We start from the raw sequence: 18,570 nt of genomic DNA on the forward strand, positions 1-18,570 counted from the left end.
CCTGCTGCTCAAAAGCCAGTAATTGAGAGACAAGGCCTAGGGAGGAAAGTAGGTCCATTCAAGGACCCACAGCTGGAGAAGACAGGGATCTGTCCTGACAAATCTGAACAATGGACACAGACAGGGGATTTTGTAAGGAGAGAGAAGGAAGGAAACAAAAACACAACAAAGACACGGAAAGGAGGGTGCTGAGAGTTCTGCATGGAGGGGACAATGTGCAAGCAACACAGTCTGTTCAGGTGCCTGGTCAGGTCAGCAAACCTCCCAGAGCTGAATGTCTGAGGGTGGACTGAGCTCCTTCTGAAGTTAGTATCTGGAATTATTCAGCAAACCGGCTGTTTATCTGAGTCACATACAAGTTAGCAGATCATCATTTACAGAAATAATGTGGAAAGAACTGTGGGGTGGGTTACCAGGTGTGTGTCTTAAAGATTAATTGTAAAACCCTGGCCAGTGTGGGTTAGTTGGTTGGAGCATCATCCCACACACCAATAGGCTGGGGGTTCGATTCCTGGTCAGGGCACAGACCTAGGTGTTGGGTTCCATCCCCAGATTATGCAGCCTTGGAGAGGCAACCAACTGATGTTTCTCCTTTATGTCCATGTTTCTCTCTCCCGCCCACTCTCTTCATCTACTTATCTCCTTCTTTCTCCTTCATCCTTCTGCTCCCTCTGAAAGTAATGGAGAAAATGGCCTTGTGTGAGGACATAAAAGATGCATGTGTAAAGAAGGTTGTTAAAGAAAATATTTGTGATATGGAACAATCTGGCAGCATCCACACACACAACGGTTGAGGGATGCATGACTACACAGTGTCTGACCACAGAGGGGGTCCAGTCCGTGTGTCTGTACCTCCTTTTGGAGAAATGTCCATTCTGTCCACAGCTATCTGCTAAATCAGATTGTTTGGTTTTTTGGTGTTTAGTTGTCTGAGTTCTCTTTATAATTCTGATATTAACACGTTTTAAAAAGTGAGTACTATTACTAACTGCTTTTTATTTATTTATTTGTTTAGTTTAAGATTCCATTTATTTATGTTTAGAGAGAGGGAAAGGGAGGGAGAAAGAGAGCGAGAGAGACACTGAAAGGCAAGAGAAACATCAATCGGTTTCCTCTCACATGCTCCCTACCAGGGACCAGGCCAGCACCCCAGGCCTGTGCCCTCCCTGGGAATCTGACTGGCAACCTTTGGGTTCTCGGGCTGGCACTCGACACACTGAGCCACACCACTCAGGGTTGAACACTTTTTAATTGTATTGCTGGCAAATACATTCTTCATTGACTACATGGTGTTTACATTTTGTGATGGTTTCCTGTGCTGGGAAAACTGTTGTTACTTTAAGATGGTCTCATTCATTTATTTGTTCACTTCTGCCCTCGCCCAAGGAGACATGCCCAAAATGATATTGCTCAGAGTGATGTTAGAGAATTCACTGCCTAAGTTTCCATCCAGTTTTATGGTTTCAGATTTTACATTTAAATCTTTCATTTTATTCTGTGTGTTTTCTTGTACTTGGTTTAGGAAAGGGATGCAGTCACACCCTTTTGCATGTATCCGTCCAGGGTTGTCAACAGCATTTAGAAGAGGGTCCCTTCACCTCAGACCGATTGCCCACAGAAGTGAGGACTCGTTGCTGGCTCTCTGGTCCGTCCCTTTGACTTTGGTGACTGCTGTCCTGCCAGGTCCTGCTGTCTCTTCAGTGCAGACGTGTGACGTCCTGTCATGTGAGGGAGTGTGACACCACCGACTTTGTTCTGTCTCAGGGTTTCTCTGGCTGTTCAGAGTTTTTTTGTGTTTCCACATACATTTTAGGGTTAGTTGCTGTGCTTCTGAGAAGTAGGTGGTTGGTACTGTAGTAGGGATTGCACTGAGTCTGTGTGTTGCCTTAGGCAGTGCGGACATTGGGACAATATGAACCCTTCCCAACACCAGCACACTGCATGTCCCCACTCATTTGTGTCTTCCTCAGTTTCTGTCCTCACTGTCCTACAGTCGTCACTGTGCAGGTCTGCCACTCTTCACTTACATTGAGTCCTAGGTACTTTGTCCTTTTGGATGATATTGAAAGTGGGATTTGAGGACTGTCTCATTCTGAATATTCAATGTTGCTGTGTAGAAATGCTGCAGGTTTCTGCTTTTATATCCTGCAGTGTGACTGCATTCACAGTAGTTCTAATAGTTGTTTCATTTTTTTTTTGGTGGAGTTCTCAGGCTTTTCTCTATTTTGTATCATGTCATCTGAAAATGGTGAGAATTTTACTTTTTCCTCTCTAATTCGTATGATTTTTATTTCTCTGTCCTGTCTGATCAGTGTGGCCAGGACTCCCAACCCTGTACTGAATGGCAGTGGTCACTGTGGGCATCTGTTTCTCCTTCCTGGTCCACAGGAACAGCCTTCAGCTTTGCACCACTGAGACTGTGTGGGTTGTTGGTTTAGGAATCATGTTTTTAAGGAAGAGGCTTTCTATATATTCGTAACAAAATTGGTTGCAGTTTGGGTATTTATATTGTATCTACGCTGTGCTATTACAGATTTTACCATGATGAACACACTTAAATATAAGCCTTTGTGATAATGCCTAATTTTTTTCCTTTCAGATTCATTCTTGCAAAGGGAAAACATTCTTAAGCCAGTGTGTGTGACTGTGTGTGTGTGTGTATTCAAAATACATCCAGAAATATTTACATTCATATGAAGAAAGTATATGATTTCCATTATAAGTTATAAATACTTTATTCTATTATTGTTATCAGTATTAATATTATTTCAGTTATTTTAAGCTTGTATGTGATCGGGATTAAAAAACAACAAATATCTCCAGAAATAAGTGAAAATACACCCCACACTGTGAAAACTTTTAATTTAAAAGACTCAGGTAATTGTAAAAGTACAGGGTGCAAAGGACTCGGCTTGTATGGAGCAGAGTGGAAGGGGAGCCCCTGGGAGGGGCTGAGCAGGAGGGAGGTGAGGGGTCAGGACGTCCTGGCTGCTGTGCAGAGCACGGCCTTCAGGGGGCAGCAGAGAGATAAGGGACTCAGAGCAGAAGGGCCTGCCTTCCTCAGAGGGTGATGCTTGGGGTGGGCACCTGGCTGTGGCAGGGAAGTGTGGGCGAGTGGAGGGATTCTGAGCACGTTCACACAGGAGGGCCCCGCACTCCCTGGTGGAGAGGGTTCAGGTATGTGCACTACCGTTCCATGTTTCCTGGGTGGTTTCCATGTTGGAGTCCAAGGTTAGGAGATTCCCGAGCAACATCTAGAGAGGAGGCTCTTTGGTCAGATGGGATCCTGGTTGTACCTGGTCTGCCCTGGGGAGGCAGCGTCTCCATGTGGAATTCTCCACCTTCTCCCAGGTCGTCACTGCTATCCAGCCCCTGCTGGTGTCTCCCTGTCTCTCTGCCCAGCAGGGAACGATGGTGAGGCACCTGGTCCCCCGTCTGCCTGCCCTCCCTGTCTGCCTCGCCGTGGTCCAGCTGCTCAGCCCCTGCTCAGGTAGGACCTGCTCTGCATTTGTGCGTCTGAAGCCTTCACCTTGGGGCCCAGTCAGGACCCTGGACTCCCCCCACCCCTGCAGGACCGTCCAGACCCACCTGTGTGAGGACTGAGTTCCTGTCTAGGTGTCTCTCCCCTCGCCCTCCCTGCTGGGGCACCCCCTGGTCCTCGGGCCCCAGCTCCCTCTGACAGAGCCCCCCCTTCTGATGACCAGCTCAGTTTGCTGTAATTGGACCCCGTGAGCCCATCGTGGCCATCGAAGGTGAAGACGCTGAGCTGCCCTGTCACCTGTCCCCGGAGATGAGCGCTGAGACCATGGAGCTGATGTGGGTGCGATCCAGCCCCAGGCAGGTAGTGCACACGTACGCACACGGGCAGGAGGAGATGCCGGCAGCAGAGTATGGAGGGAGAACTTCGATTTTAAGAGAGGGCATCACTGCGGGGAAGGCTGCTCTCCGGATTCTCAACCTCAGAGCCTCTGACACAGGATACTACCTGTGTTATTTCCAAGATGGAGACTTCTTTGAAAATGCCCTGGTGGAGCTGAAGGTTGCAGGTGAGACTCAGGTTTGATCTGAGCTCATTTCCCTGGAGTCAAGGGCAGAGGGTCCATGCCCACCAGAGAGCACTCGGGGCTCCTCACCACCAGTGGCCCCCCCCCCCCCGCCTCCCTCCCTGCTTCTCTGAGACCCGACACAGACCCAGGTCTTCCCCCAGGAAGGGCTCCTGCTGCATCCAGTGAAGAGTCCCTCACGCTGCCCACCGGTTCTCAGCAGGGAAGTGGAGGTCGGGGACAGGAAGGAGGAGGACACCCCCCCACAGTGGGTGGCACACAGGTGTTTGGGTTCAGCGTGTCCCAGACAGTGGCCGTGGGCCCCCAGGTGCCCGCTGCTGTGGGTCCAGGGGGCTGAGCTACAGGGACAGCACCTGTGGTGCCCACACCCTGCAACCAAAGGCCCCGGGACACACGTGCAGTTGAACAGGGTGTGTCCATCCCTGGAGCAGGGAGGGGGGGTGCACAGGGGAGGAAACAGGGGTGTCTCAGAGAGGGGGTGTGAGGGAGGACTCGGTGTGACCCCTGGGCTGTCAGGGGACTTGGGGGGATGTGGAAGCAGGGCTCTGCTCTGGGCTGGATGCTGTCAGGAAGGTGCAGGGTGTCGTGGGTCACTCCCAGCCAGGACAGGGGAGGGTGGTCACTGCTGAGGTCTGCACACTGTTCCTGCTTCGTCTGTGCTCAGACCGACTGCTGAGTGGTCTTGACCTTGTCCTGCCCCGTCCCAGGGACAAGGTGACCTTGTCTGAGGTGCTGCCCCGTGAAAGTGCTCGTGTCCGGGTATCGGGGCTGCACTTCACCTTCTCAGGACACAGCCCCGCTCTGGGCTTCTGCCTGGTGGGTCCCTGGGGAGCCCGGCAGGGGATGGACTGTAGGGGGTCCTGGCTTTGTCCCTGCAGGGCCTCCTCAGCCAGACACTGTCCCTCCCTGTAGATCACAGGTCCTTTGAAGAGAGCCCTCCCCACAGGACTCTGTCCTCTCAGGTCTGTAAGGGGCTTCCCCCCTGCTCCCCTTGTGTTTAGGGATTCAGTGTCAGTAGGAAAAACCCCACAGTTCCTGCCTGGGTCAGCGCTCCTCTGTGGAGAAGTGTTCCTCTCTCCACAGTCAGGTGACACAAACTTCCCACAGTGGAGGGGCCCGAAAGGAGGCTGACACCTGCAGCATTAATTACAGCAAGTGTTTCCTGAGGGGACTTACATATAACGCACACCTGGGGGGTCTCCACACCCGGGGAAGCGGGAAGACAAGTGTATGTCCTTCCCCACACGGGAGGCAGGGCAAAGGACTTACAAGGGACAGATGGGATGAATAGAGGCAATGGGGTGTGACCTGCTTCAAATAGCAGGGAATTTATCTGCTTGCAGATGGAGGGGGAGGGCCCAGCAGTCTCCATGGAGACTGAGGGGAAACAATGTCTGCCCTGGCCCAGATCCCCCTGGATCCGGCACGAGGGTCCAGCCATGGTCAGGCAGGGGTCACACCGTGGGTCAGTCTCTCCTGCACAGCACACTCTGGGAACAGCTCCTGGGGAATCCCTGCGGGGCTCATCCAGGGTGGGTGTGCCCCTCCCTGCTGTGGAGACCCCCACCAGTGCACAGGGCTCCCCAGGATTCAGACTCACTGTTCCTCCCCAGCGCTGGGCTCTGACCCCCACGTTGAAATGAAGGGCTACGAGGCTGGAGGGATCCGTGTGGAGTGCACATCTGCCGGCTGGTACCCGCAGCCCCAGATCCAGTGGAGAGACGCCAGGGGACACAGCTTGTCTGCTGAGGTGGCCACAGCGGCTGCAGACCCCCAGGGCCTTTATGCAGCCTCAGCTTCTGTGATCCTGGAAGGTGGCTCTGGGGAGGGGGTCTCCTGTGTCATCAGAAACCCCCTGCTGGGCCAGGAGAGGTCATCATCCAGGGTTTCCATTGCAGGTGAGTGCCCTGCCCACTGCCCTGGGCTCCCGGGTGGCCCCTGGGGAAGGAGTGGTTGTCTGCTGCTGACCTGGGTCTCTGCAGGGAACAGAAGGGACAGAGCAGGGATCTGCTGCTCCTTCCCCATGAAACTGTTTGTGTCACAGACACCTTCTGAGCACTTCCTGCAGCCACACACGGTGCCAGGGGATGGGAACTGGGGACAAAGGTCAAGATGAGCAAAGACATGAGAAAAGGTAGAAAAATGTACAACACAAATCTTAGAAAAAGGGCTGATCTCCTTAAAATACCAAACAGCCAAGTAGAACAATGAGCAAAGAACAGGAATTATCAGTTCACAGAACAGGAAATGACTCAGGAAAAGGTGTCCAGTCTCCCAGACTAGGGAGGTGATTCCCACCTGTGTGACTGGCAACAGAGGAAAAAACGAGGTGATGGTAACACATTCTGGTGGCAGGATTGTGGGGAGACGGTGACTCTTAGAGGTTTGTGGCTGTTGTTTGGTGTAGTTTTGGTGTCAGTGAGCACAACATCCACTGGGGACACCAGAGCCACCGCATCCAGAGGACTCACTCAGTTATGCAAGACCCACTTCTGGGAAATTATCTGACAGATCAGCTTGCATTTGTGTGAAATGACCCACATAAAAGGTTATTTCCTGCACCGTTAACTGTAACAACAAAGAGTCAGAGAAGGTGCAAGCGCCCCCGAGGGGCCGTGTGTGCAGGGGGCGCTGCCCTGTGAGAGCAGACACAGACCTGCCCCCTGTGCTGAGGCGGGAAGGTCGCCCAGACCCGGGGGAGCAGAGGGAACCACCTGTGGACCCGCTGGTGTGGAGTGCTGTCTGCGGTGTGAACAAGATAAATAAAAAATATATCTATGTTTTTAAAATTTAATAAAACTTTCATGGCACTCACTACGTGTCAGGCACTGTGTAAGCATTAATTTAATCCTCTTACCAGTCGGGACACCAGGAACAGGGGCTTAAGTCATTAGTTCAAGGTCACAGAGCTAGTCAGGTGGAAGAACCAGAATTAAAACCCAGGTCTCCAGTCCTGAAGTTCACATTCTTAATCCCCATAGTAAAGTGACTCAGAAGAAGATAATAAGTGGCAGAGGGAGGAGCAGTGGACAGATTCCAATGGCTTTGTATACGTTCTTTTATATTCAAAATATTCCCTTGTGAGAGGCAGTTACTTCAAGACAATGGTGTTATGTGCCAGTGAAAGTTCTGGGCACTTTGGGGAGAGAACGATTGTTTTCAGTCCCCAGATGCTCTGAGACCCAAGGTGGCCTTCAGCTGAGGCTCACCCTTCGCAGGCCCCTTCTTCCGGAACGCACAGCCCTGGGTGGTGGCCCTGGGCGTGACCCTGCCGGCTCTGCTGGGGCTCCTGACGGGGGCGTGCTACTTCCTGTGGCGACAGCAGAAGAAGATCCAGGCCTTGTCCCAGGAGAAGGAGAGGGAGCGAAGCGCCAAAGGTGAGGCCTCACTGCAGGTGGTCAACACCTTCTGGCCCCGCTAGGCACCCACAAGGCAGATCCTGTATTCGATCCCCTTTAAAGGACTTTCTTTTTCTGCTTATTTCCAGAGAAGCTGCAGGAGAAACTCAGTAAGTGACGATACCCGGCCCACACGTCCTGGGACCCTGAATTACACATGTCACTGAGCCCTCACGTTGTTCCCTGAAGGGTGGACAAACATCCCGTATCTACCACATGAGTACCTGGATCCGCATCTCTGCCTCTCTTCTTCCATATTTCAGCCCCTTCCCTCCCCACTAACCGCCCAGGGGCAGGAATGAGGACGCTGATGAGGGGACCAGGCAGTGGTCTGTCTCAGTGGGGAAGGAGCTGGGTCTTTCTCCACCAGGGGACACCCCTGCAGGACACCCCAGGAACCCCAGAAAGGGGAGTAGGTGGCTCAGTGTGTGAGTTCTTCTCTCCCTGGTTGGTTCACAAACTCTGTAGCACACTGAAAGGAGAGGCAGGAGAGAAAAGTGTCTTTAAAACACGAGTCCTCATGTCAGTTGTCACAGACTTACTGTTACTGCTGAAAAAATAGTATCTGAAATTTTCCCATTAGGTTGCCCCATTGTTTCCGGAGTAGGCAGGAAATAGTACAGATTGAGGTGAATGAATCCCAGCACACAGGTACACGCGTGTGCACACGGGGCAGTGTGTGTGCAGACACACCCAGGTCCTGGAGAACGTGGTCATCGCTTATATGAGATGGTCATGGTCCAGGTCGCAGAGAGCATGTCTGACCAGAGATAGTCCCAAACCCTGAATACACGAGGTTTTTCCTTTTCACATAAAGGAAGGCTTCTTGTTGGCACACCAACGCTGCAGCATCACTGTTCTTGCACTTTGGGGTCATTACTGGTAAAATACAGGTGACTGAACACCAGCGCTGTGTTACTGCGACTATCCCTCTATCACTAAGACACTCCTCAGTGACTAAGAGAGGGTCCACAGGGGGTCGTGCTGGACTCGGGGAGAATTCCTGAGGGGGCAGGTCGGAGCAGACAGCAGGGGACCTCATCACGCTGCTGAGACTGATGTGCAATTTAAAACTTATGAATTGTTTCTGCAACTTTTATTCACTATCCCCAACCGTGGTTATTGGAAGGTAATTCAGAAGCTAAAGCAGGGATGAGAGGTGACTGCTGCACAGACACGGACAGGACAGCTGTGCGGTGACCCTGGGACAGCCCGTGCAGGGCGCCTGGGGGTCCTAAGCTGCAGCTGATGGAAAGAGGAGGGGAAGCCGGGGAGGGAACAGGCAGAGGGGGAGAGGGGGGAGGGTGGGGGGCACACAGGAAGGTGACAGGGGGCACAAGGGACAGAAAGGAACCGACTCAGAAACAACAGTTCAGGTGACTGTCTGTCTCCATTGCAGGTGAGGAGCGGTCTCAGGCCTATGCAGGTGAGTGAGCCTGAGGCTCTCAGGTTTCCCGGCTCCTGTGTGGGAAGCACGTGCAGCCTTTCCTGCCGGGTGAGGAGCCATCCCATCCAGCTCAGAGGCTCATTCTCTGTGTCTGCACCACCCCCTCTTGTGTGGTCACTCAGAGAGGACCTTCCAGACCCAGTGTCCCCTCACCCTGCTGGCACCCACGCCCACACCTGGCACAGCCTGGTCGTGTCCCCACGGCCCCAGCGTGATGGGGGGAAGCCCAGCACTGGGAGAGGGTTCAGCCTGGCCCGCAGAGCTGCAGATGAGGGGAGTGGACGTTGGAGGGGACTGAGGAGAGGAGAGAGAAGAGGCTCAGTGAGGACAGTGGGGAGGGGGGGAGGACAGAAAGAATGACCTTTCCTTGTCTGTGTCTCCTTTCTTCCAGAGTTGAAGATGGCCCTCTTCCAGCCTGGTGAGTGGGTCCCTCTGTGTCCCCAGGACAACCCCCGAGGGCCCCTGCTCCCTCTTTCCTCTCCAGCTCTTTCCTGAGGGGGTGACCTGAGGTCGTGGTCTCAAAGGTGCGCCCACCTGCTGCCCAGAGCCCAGGGACCAGGGACAGCAGGTGTCCTGGGGCCCACAGGTCTCTGTGGGAGGAAGAGGCAGGAAGGGCGGGGCTGGAGGGAGGGGCTGCAGGGAGGGGGAGGGGGGACCTGACCAAGCTCCTCCCGTCCTGCCCCCATGTGTCCCCGAGTTCTGCCGAGTCCCACAGTCACTGCTGCTCTGTGAGGGCTGGGACAAGGACCGAGTGAGGTGGTGACTGTGTGTTGTCAGAGCACCCGCAGGAAACAGACGGCCTGTTTGAAGGGGGTGTTTGTCTGACGGTAATGACCATGGTGAGGAGGAGGTGTCATAAGGACTAAAAGCAAGTGGGGGACTCCTAGAATAAAACAGACTGTGCTGTAGGGTGACTCACTCCCAGGGGTGCAGAATCGGAGAGGACCGAGGACCCCACAACCTGCACAGATCATTCCCTGACAGCACACCCCTCACAGCACTTTCTCACACTGTGACTCGGGCACTGATGACTGACAGGAACAGGGACAGAGAATGGGGCAGCACCAGCCACACCCCCCGGTGGTCCTGTCACTCTGGCTGTTGGTGACAAAAGTGCTCATGGCTGTGTTTAAGGGACACGGATGACCATCACCTGGAGGCTTTGGTGTGCTGGCTGAGGACAGTGAGGCAGGTCAAAGGTCACAGCAGGAAGAGGTGAAGGAAATCCCTGACACAGAGACGGGGTTGGGTGTGTTCACAGTGACAGGTGGGGTAACGTTAGGGAGACCAACAAGGATGACTGGGCCCCAGGTCTCCCAGCATTGGGAGCTGTGACCCCCCTGGGCCGAGGGCAGAGGGACAGGGAGGACTCACTGGGACCTGGAGGAGGCAGCAGGGGCTCACGGGAGCTCCCGGGGGAGGTGCTGGGGTGGAGCATCTCCCCGGGGGATGTGGGGGTCAGCGCTGTGTCCCCTCTCCTCCCTCCTTCCTGTGTGCAGCCTGAGCCTCCCCTTGGCCAAACCCCACAGTAACCAGAGGCCAGGGGCCCAGGGGTGCTGTCCATGGAGGACTGAGTCCTGGGCCAGAGTTGGGGGGACAGGTGGGGAGTGGACCCCAGAGCACATGGGGCCCAGCCTGTCCCTGAGCACAGGAGGGACACGGTGTCTGTTGTCACACCAGGCACTTCCTCTGTGCCCAGCCTGGGGCTCAGTCTACCACCCAGTTGTCCTATTCCTCCCCAGAGACCAGTGTTTTACCCCCACTTCTCAGACAGGAAATTGAACTTGAGATGTTCCGTAGCTGGTGTCTGTGGGAAGAGAGACTGTGCAGGAAAGGACGTCCCCCAGCTCAGGGGGCAGAGCCAGGGCTGACGTTTAACCCATGTGACTGTGCAGCACAGGTGGGCTCAGACATTCTGGGGCAGAAACAGGAAAATGGTAGATCCCAGCCCTCCTCACCCTCCCCTTCCTCACCAATTACGAGACCCCCACAGCGTCCCTGGCATGGCCGAGGGTCATGTCCAAGGTGGGCTGGGGACCCCAGACTGTGGGCTTGGCCTCCTGCCCAGACCCAGGCCTGGAAGGCTGAGGCTCTGAGGTCCAGGAACCATGGCTGACCCCATGCCCTCTGACCCCCCTGCAGCGGATGTGTCTCTGGACCCAGACACGGCACACCCCTACCTCCTGGTTTCTGAGGACAAGAGGCACCTGCAGTGGACAGACACATGGCAGAACCTGCCAGAAAACCCCGAGAGATTTTATGGGTGTCACTGTGTGCTGGGCTGTGAGAGCTTCACCTCAGGGAGACACTTCTGGGAGCTGGAGGTGGGGGACAGAAAAGATTGGCGTGTTGGGGTGTGCAGGGAGGACGTGATGAGAAAAGAGTGGGTTAAAATAGCCCCCGAGAATGGGTTCTGGATAGTGGGGCTGAAACCTGGGAATGAATGCGTGGCTCTCACAGACCCGCAGATCCCACTGACCAACGTGAGCCCCCCTGAGAAGGTGGCGGTTTTCCTGGACTGTGAGCTGGGGGAGGTCTCGTTCTACAATGCCCTCGACGGGTCTCACCTCTTCACCTTCCCGCACACCCGCTTCTCTGGGCCTCTGAGGCCTGTTTTCTTCATTTGGAAAACTGAGCCCACTCCCCTGACCATTTGCCCAGCACAGGAAGCAGTGGGGCGGTCCTTTGTGTCTGTCCCAAAGCCTGACCCTTCCCTGGAGACCCCAGTGGCCCCGGGCTCAGCTGCTGGGAATGGGGACCCTCAGGCTGAAGAAACGTCTCTGCTTCCTGCTGCCCCGCCTGGGGCTGAGGGCCTCCTGGACAGCAAACCTCTCAGCAGGAAAACACTCACTGAAAGCACACTGAGTGACGGGCTTCTCTAACGTTCACTCAGTTTTTCCACACGAGAGACAAGGAGACCAGGGTACAGACAGTGAGTTAACTTTCCAAAGGTGAGTCAGGGGCTTCGAACAACCAGAGCTGACACCTATAGGTGACTTCGCATGTGCTGGGTGCTGTGCTAAATGCTTCAGGTGAATCTCAGTCATCCTCATAACCACCCTGTGAAACAGCCTCATTATGAAAGTGTGGAAACTGAGGCAGGATCAAGTTCACTGAGGTACATAATTCACACAGATTTTAGTGCTGAATGATGTCCATCCCCTGCCCCTCCCCCTCCCTCTGGACTGTCCCTTTGCAGCTGATTGTCCTGTTGGGCAGGGTCATGGGCAGCCCTGAGGGTCCCTCCCAGGGCACCAAGGGTAAAGGTCACTGCAGGTGACTGTGAAGGCCACACCCACTTGGATCCTCCAAGGTCAACTGTCAGAGCCATGGCCCACCCTTCACTGACGGGCTCTGCAGGACACCATGGTCCAGGGGATGAACTCACAGTGACCCCATCACCCAGGCTGAGAAGGGACCAGCGGCCACTTTCTGAACCAGCCTGTGACCTGTGGGCACAGAGCAGACCCACCCCCCCACCTCCCACCTGGAGGTCCTCTGTGAGCAGGACGGTGCGGGGAGGGGGCAGACGGACATCAGTGAAGTTTCATCACACGGTGGGACCCACGTCCAGGACAGGGACGCCCACCGCTGACCACCCACTGAGGTTCCCGAGGTCCCTGTCACCTGTGGGTCCTGGGGAAAGGCCGCTCTTCCTCCTCATCATCATCGTCACTGTGAATGTTCACCATCTCTCCCCTCCCCCCACATGTGGGTGTCATGTCACATGTGTAAATAAATGTGTCAATCATTGTCACCCTTTGACAGAGCTCTTTCTGGATCTAACCCCATGGATAACTCACCAGGGTCACATTTTACCTCCCGGGCACATTGTTACCCAAATCTTATTGGGTTAACTTTGTATTTTGCTGTAATAGTATAAATTTCAGGACCTAATGCAATAGAAATCTGTTATCTCGCAATTCTCTGGGACAGAACCAGCACGGCTCTCGCCAGACTGTGTTTAAGGTGTCTGCAGGCTGCCATTTCCCTTGTTTGTTTGTTTCTTGTTGTTTTGGGGGTGACCCAGGGCCCAGTCTGCGTTGCTCACTCTGGCTGCTGGCAGAGCTGAGTTCCCTGCAGTGACGGGACCCAGTGGCCCCTCTTGCTGCTGCCAGAAGAGCTGAGACCCTCCAGGCTGGGAACACCTGGGGTCGTTCTCTCAGGGACAGGTGTGGGGGAACAAGTCAGCTGAAGGGAACCACAAGGGGACAGGGTCCCAGGGGTGGAGTCACTGCTGGTGGGGCCCTTGCTGGTGAGCTACCTGCAGTGTCCAGTGGGGACGGTGCCGAGGACAAACGACCTTTGTGAGCAGGGGAGGGTGGCCCTGCTCCTTCACAGTGCCACAGCCCAGGACAGCGCCATCCACCACTGTCATTCCCAACCAGCCACGTCCTGAGACGAGGACTCACTCTGTGCCTGATGGGGGCAGGTCCACTGTTTCTCTTTGGTGACTTTTTCACGGTGTGACCCTTGGGGATCGTTTCTCTCTGAGCCTCAGGCCCCCCACAGACCAGCAGGTGTTTGTCGAGGACCCCTCTGCCCTGGCAGGGGGCCTCCTCCTGCCCGAGGGCCCAGTGAGTGGGTGTGTCCTGCTGAGCCGTGGGCATCGAGTCCTGAGAAGCACAGTGAGCTCAGTGGGGCCGTGAGCAGGGCAGAAGGTGGAACCCCACCGAGTAGCCCTGCTGCTCCTCAGGGATCTCTAAGGGTCCTTGTCAGTAACATGCGTTAGGATCAGACATTTTAGACATGTTTTTTCTGTCACAGACCTGGGGTCCAAGCCCCTCACTGAAATGAAGGGCCATGAAGATGGGGGCATCTGGCTGGAGGGCACCTCCATAGGGTGGTACCCAGAGCCCCATGCAGTGTGGGGGACCCCTATGGTGAGCTCATGCCCGCCCTGGAGGACACTCACACCGAGGACACAGACGGCCTCTGCAGGGTCACCATGGCAGTGACCATCAGGGACAACTCTGTGAGGACAAGCCCTGCTCCGTCAGTAACACCTGCTGGGCCAGGAGAGGGGCTCTGGGGTCTCTTTTCCAGGTCAGCTCCCTGCCCTCTGGGGGCCCGGCCAGTGAATTCAGGACCCTCAGCAGACAGTTGGGAGCCTGAGTGGGGCTGGGGGAGGGGCGGGGCTGGGAGGGTCCTGGGCCCTGAGGAGCTCAGGCTGCAGCTGAGCTGAGGCCTCTCCCCTCCTCACAGGGGGCATCAGAGGGTCTCCCATCCCAGGAGGAGGAGCCTCGTCTCTGAGGGTAAATCTGCTCATTTTCCCTGTTGTGGTTCTGATGCTGTAGCTACGGTTGTGTGTTCAGGACAATCACACACCGTGGAGAGTGGTGGGGGCAGGGGGCTGTCTGCACCTGGGGGTGCTGATGCTGAAGCCTCCCCTCCCCTCCGTGGGGTTTTCCAGGGACCTAGCTGGGAAAGTTGCACCAACAAACATTCATAAAGTCACTCAACAAACACCTAACAAGGATCACGTATGTTTGAGGCTCAGTTCTAGAAACAGGAGATAAATCAGTAAAGAAAATACATAAAGATCCCTTCCCTCATGGGGCTCCCCCTCTACAAAAGCAGAGAGTAATCTATAAAACAACTAAAGCCTGGAGTAAAATAATTAATTAAACTAATATATTATAGGGTGAGACATGCTATAGAAAAATTAATTGGGAAAGGATATATGGGGGGGGGCTCAAAGCAGGGGAGCAGTGATGGAACTGGAAAGGTGAGGGGAGGCTCCTGTGAGAAGGGACAACAGGGCACGTGAGGGGTGAGCACCAGGGAGCAGGAGGGGCAGGTGCCCGGGGCCTGAGGCAGCAGCACGTCTGGCAGTTTCGAGGAACCCGGGAGGCAGGTGTGGGTGGAGGGACTGAGTGCAGGGAGAATGGGAGGAGGGGGTGCGGACCTGGAAGGGGCCCAGACCAGACGGGGCAAAGCAGGTCACAGGGAGCCTGTGGTGGAGTCTCAGTGAGACAGGAGCCAGGGCAGGGACTAGAGAAGAGCAGCAAGGTGACCTGGAGGAGGGAGCTGTGTGAGGACAGACTGCACGGATGTTGGAAGAAGATGAGGGAGGTGGTTGCACTAACCAGGCCACAGTGAAGGCCGCTCAGCGGGGACAGTGACAGTTTTTGGTTTTTATTCACCTGGTCCTTCCCACGGGGACTGCAGGTGCTTCTGCTCTTCTGTCTCCCTGTCAAGTGACAAAAATGAAAGTATTTGTTAATGAGTTTGACATCCTTTCTTGAAAAGAAAACCACCCATGAACTGGGGGGCTGTAGGTCCTCACCTGCAGGAGATCTTCTCCCTGAGGGGTTTGGGGCAAGAACAAGGGGCACAGAGGAGGGAGCAGACGTCACTGACTAGGGGGTCAGGGTCTACTTGTGAGGCAGCAGGTCCCGAGTTCTGGGGGCAGGTGAGTGGCCCGAGGTCCTTCACTGGGAGGTGGAGGGGACAGGGTCCCCTGTGTATGAAGCCAGGTTGGGACGTCTGCAACCAAACAGAGTCCCAGAGACCATCTGTTTGTGATAGAAAAGGGGGCACATCTCAGGACGTGGAGAGAAAGTAGGAGACATTAACTTCAGCCCCTTTGCTAAGCTCTCTGCTCACTCAGTGCCCAGGTGTGCTCTCCCTGAGGCCCCGCCCCCTCACTCAGCAGGTGGACATGCAGCCTCAGGGCTCTCCTCTGTGAGCTGCCTGGGGTCTGGGATCACGGGGCCTTCATGGAGGCTACCACTCTGTAAGGATGTCTCCCTGCTTCCTGGTACCCCCTGAGCACCCAGGCCTCACCCTGAGACTTCCTGTGCAGCTGACGTGCTCCTGGACCCAGACACCGCCCACCCCGACTCCTCCTGTCCCAGGACCAGAGGAGGGTGGGGCGGGGCCCCTCCAGGCAGAGCCAGCCCGACAACCCCGAGAGATTCCACTGCAGGCCCGTGTGTCTTGGAGAGGGACAGCTTCCCTCAGGGAGACATGACTGGGAGGTGGGTGTGGAGAAGGTGACTCTGTGGCCATGGGGTGTGTGCAGACCGTGTGCAGAGGGAAGGGGAGGCCCTGCTGGTCCCTCACAATGGCTTCTGGGTCCTGGAGCTGTTTGGACACCAGTGCGGGGTCCTGTCCTCTCCGGAGAAGACCCTTCCCCTGAAGGAGTGCCTTCGCCGGGTGGCCATCCTCCTGGACTATGAATCTGGAGACGTCTCCTTTTGTGACAGGAGGGACAGATCACTCATCTTCACGTGTCCCCATTCACTATTCTCTGGGCCCCTGAGGTCCTTCCTCAGGCTGGGGTCTGATAACAGCCCCCTCTTCCTCTGCCCAGCATTCACGAGGGCCCAGGGGCTCACTGTGCCTGAGGGTGGCCTGGTTCTCCATGGAGCAGGGACCCACCATAGCCACCAAGGCCAGCACCCTGGTCTCAGAGCCCAGGAGAGAAGCCCTGGCCATCTCTGCTCACACAGCACAGCACCCAGAAGACTCGGCCCCTCCCTCTGGGAACACCAGAAAACCTGTCCCACAGGCCCGGGACCCCTCTCCTGTCCCAGCCCATCCCCCCCTCAGGCTGTTGTTCTAGCAGCTGGTGAGCTTGTCCCCTCGGGGCAGGGGCCAGTCTCAGGGGAGCCAGTGCTTCCACGTGGCTCCCCACCAAGGACAATGTGGGACAGTGACAGGCTGACAGGCTGCTGCTCTGACATCAGGGCGACCTGTCAGCATGGGACCTGAGGTGACACCAGACATTGTGGACTCGGGTGAGGACAGCAGGATGCACCAGGACCTGAGGTGTGAGGAGCCACCACTGGGGGTCAGAAGTAGAAGAATGGGGACCGAGAGCTTGGAGGGCCCAGGCTGTTGGGGTGGTGGCCCCCCCATGACAGCCAGGGGTCCAGCACCTGAAGGTCCATCCCCACCGTCCCCTAGAGTTCCAGCCATCACAGCAAATTTCCAGGTTCAGACAGATGACAGACAAGGACAGAAGGATAATGGACAAGGCCATTCTGGATCTGACCTGGCTCAGGTGTCCCTGCAGTAAATCCTCTGGGTCAGTGAGGATGGCCCCAGGTTTAAGGTCCTGGCTGAGCAGGTGAGTGTGAACCACATTCATTCAAGGTCAGGGTCAGTGGGGAGGCCAGCAGTTTGCAGCTTCTTGTTCTCAGGATGCATTAAAAACTTGAGAATTACTGAGCACCCTGAAGAGGTTTTGCTCATTTCACTTACATCTGACAGTATTTCCTATACTGGACTGAAAAAGCTTTGAAGACATATTTACTTATATGTGTATTTAAATATAGAGATTAACTGATCACATGCTAATGTAAATAACATGTTTTGTGAAAAATAACTTCTTTGGAAAGCAAAATTAATACTAGTGCCATTGTTCAGTTTGTTACGTCTGGCTTAACAGAAGCCTGGATGCTCATGTCTGTTGACATGAGAACGTGGAATCCTGCAGAGAGTTTTCATGAGAGTTAATCTGAGGCCGACTGCCGTCGTTGGGGGGAGGACCTGACCGCTCTGGGGAAACACAGGTGGGCAGCTCCTGTCGTGTGTGCACTGAGGGGGACGTGAGGGTGCAAGGAAGGAGGGAGGAAGGAGAGGGACCAAGACCCCGAGCTCCTTGGAGGGCGGCCACTCTCCCAGGGGCTGAGGAACAGGGTGACCTCTGCCCCTCAAACGCAGGTTAATCCAGGGGCCCGAGGGCAGAGGACAGGGTTTGCTGAAGGTGAAGGAAACCTCTTACTGAAGACATATCGGCCTGGGGCCTCACTCCCACCCTGACCTGCCCAGTGAGAGGTCTGTGGTCAGATCACCCTGTGAGGTCACTGAGGTCACTGATTTGTTCCAGAACCTTCTTCACTTGCAGCCCCAGAGTCTTGAGAGTAAAACAGAGGGAGAGGCATCTTAAAATTCAAAGTCCAGATAAATAGATAATTCTGGTTTCAATTTCTGCTTAGGGGAATTTACTGTGTGAGAATTTCCTTCTTTCTTATTTTGTCACTGTCCATCCCTTCTCATTATCAACCCATGTCCAGGGACTGTCCCTGAGTGTCCTGTCTGTTGCTTCCCTGGAAGCCCTCACCTCCAGCCCTGGTCTTCCTCTGACCCGAGTCAGAGCTCCCCCAGGGAGAGCAGCCTCTTCTCCAGGGGCAGTTTGTGAAACCAGTTGGTGGCAGTGATTTAACTTGCATCTGCCAGAGACGGTGCTCAGCAGTTTGAGGGAGAGAGGGGCTCACCCCCGCGGTCCATGGAGGGGAGTCTGCCTCCAAGTGACAGATAAGCCCCTTTCTACACAAGTGACAGCACAGCTCAGCCAGGAGGAACCTGGAGCAGCCGCCCAGGGCCACAGGAGCCTTTGTTCCCAACCTCCCACCCCCCCACCAGCGCCCTCTGCTGTGACTGCAGTGGCCCCAGCCTCTCTGCCTCCCCAGCAGTTACTCTCTCTGCAGGGCGTGTGGCCTGGACAGTTGTTTCCCCCAATAACACCGTCTGACCCCGCAGGGTGTGGTGGAGAGCCCGGGACCCCCCCTGCCGCCCTCAGTAAGTAACGGGGGTCCTTCCCGGCCCCTCGCCGTGTGCGGTTGAAACACGGAATGAAGGAGCTCCGAGGAGAGGCCGTCACCGCGCAGGCAAATCAGCGGAGGGCCTTCCCGCAGACGCGCAAGTGGAG

General features: G+C 55.4%; 2 protein-coding genes across 2 annotated transcripts; both read left to right on the forward strand.

The window, feature by feature from the left end:
* The first annotated feature begins 3,287 nt into the window (after nucleotides 1-3,287).
* Nucleotides 3,288-12,653, forward strand: LOC114489466 (butyrophilin subfamily 3 member A3-like). The gene is made up of 8 exons (XM_036015771.1): nucleotides 3,288-3,490; nucleotides 3,705-4,046; nucleotides 5,678-5,962; nucleotides 7,283-7,441; nucleotides 7,552-7,572; nucleotides 8,844-8,888; nucleotides 9,301-9,327; nucleotides 11,052-12,653. Exons 1-8 carry the CDS (start codon nucleotides 3,412-3,414, stop codon nucleotides 11,789-11,791), a joined length of 1,698 nt encoding a protein of 565 aa, XP_035871664.1. The 5' UTR covers nucleotides 3,288-3,411; the 3' UTR covers nucleotides 11,792-12,653.
* A 2,309-nt stretch (nucleotides 12,654-14,962) lies between these two features.
* Nucleotides 14,963-16,935, forward strand: LOC114489467 (butyrophilin subfamily 2 member A2-like). Its single transcript, XM_036015772.1, is given in 6 exon segments — nucleotides 14,963-14,984; nucleotides 15,718-15,753; nucleotides 15,756-15,921; nucleotides 15,923-16,485; nucleotides 16,604-16,685; nucleotides 16,824-16,935. Coding segments are annotated over 6 exon segments (981 nt in total).
* The last annotated feature ends 1,635 nt before the right edge of the window (nucleotides 16,936-18,570 follow it).

This window comes from Phyllostomus discolor, chromosome 14, assembly GCF_004126475.2.
Source record: "Phyllostomus discolor isolate MPI-MPIP mPhyDis1 chromosome 14, mPhyDis1.pri.v3, whole genome shotgun sequence".
Taxonomy (NCBI): Eukaryota; Metazoa; Chordata; class Mammalia; order Chiroptera; family Phyllostomidae; genus Phyllostomus; species Phyllostomus discolor.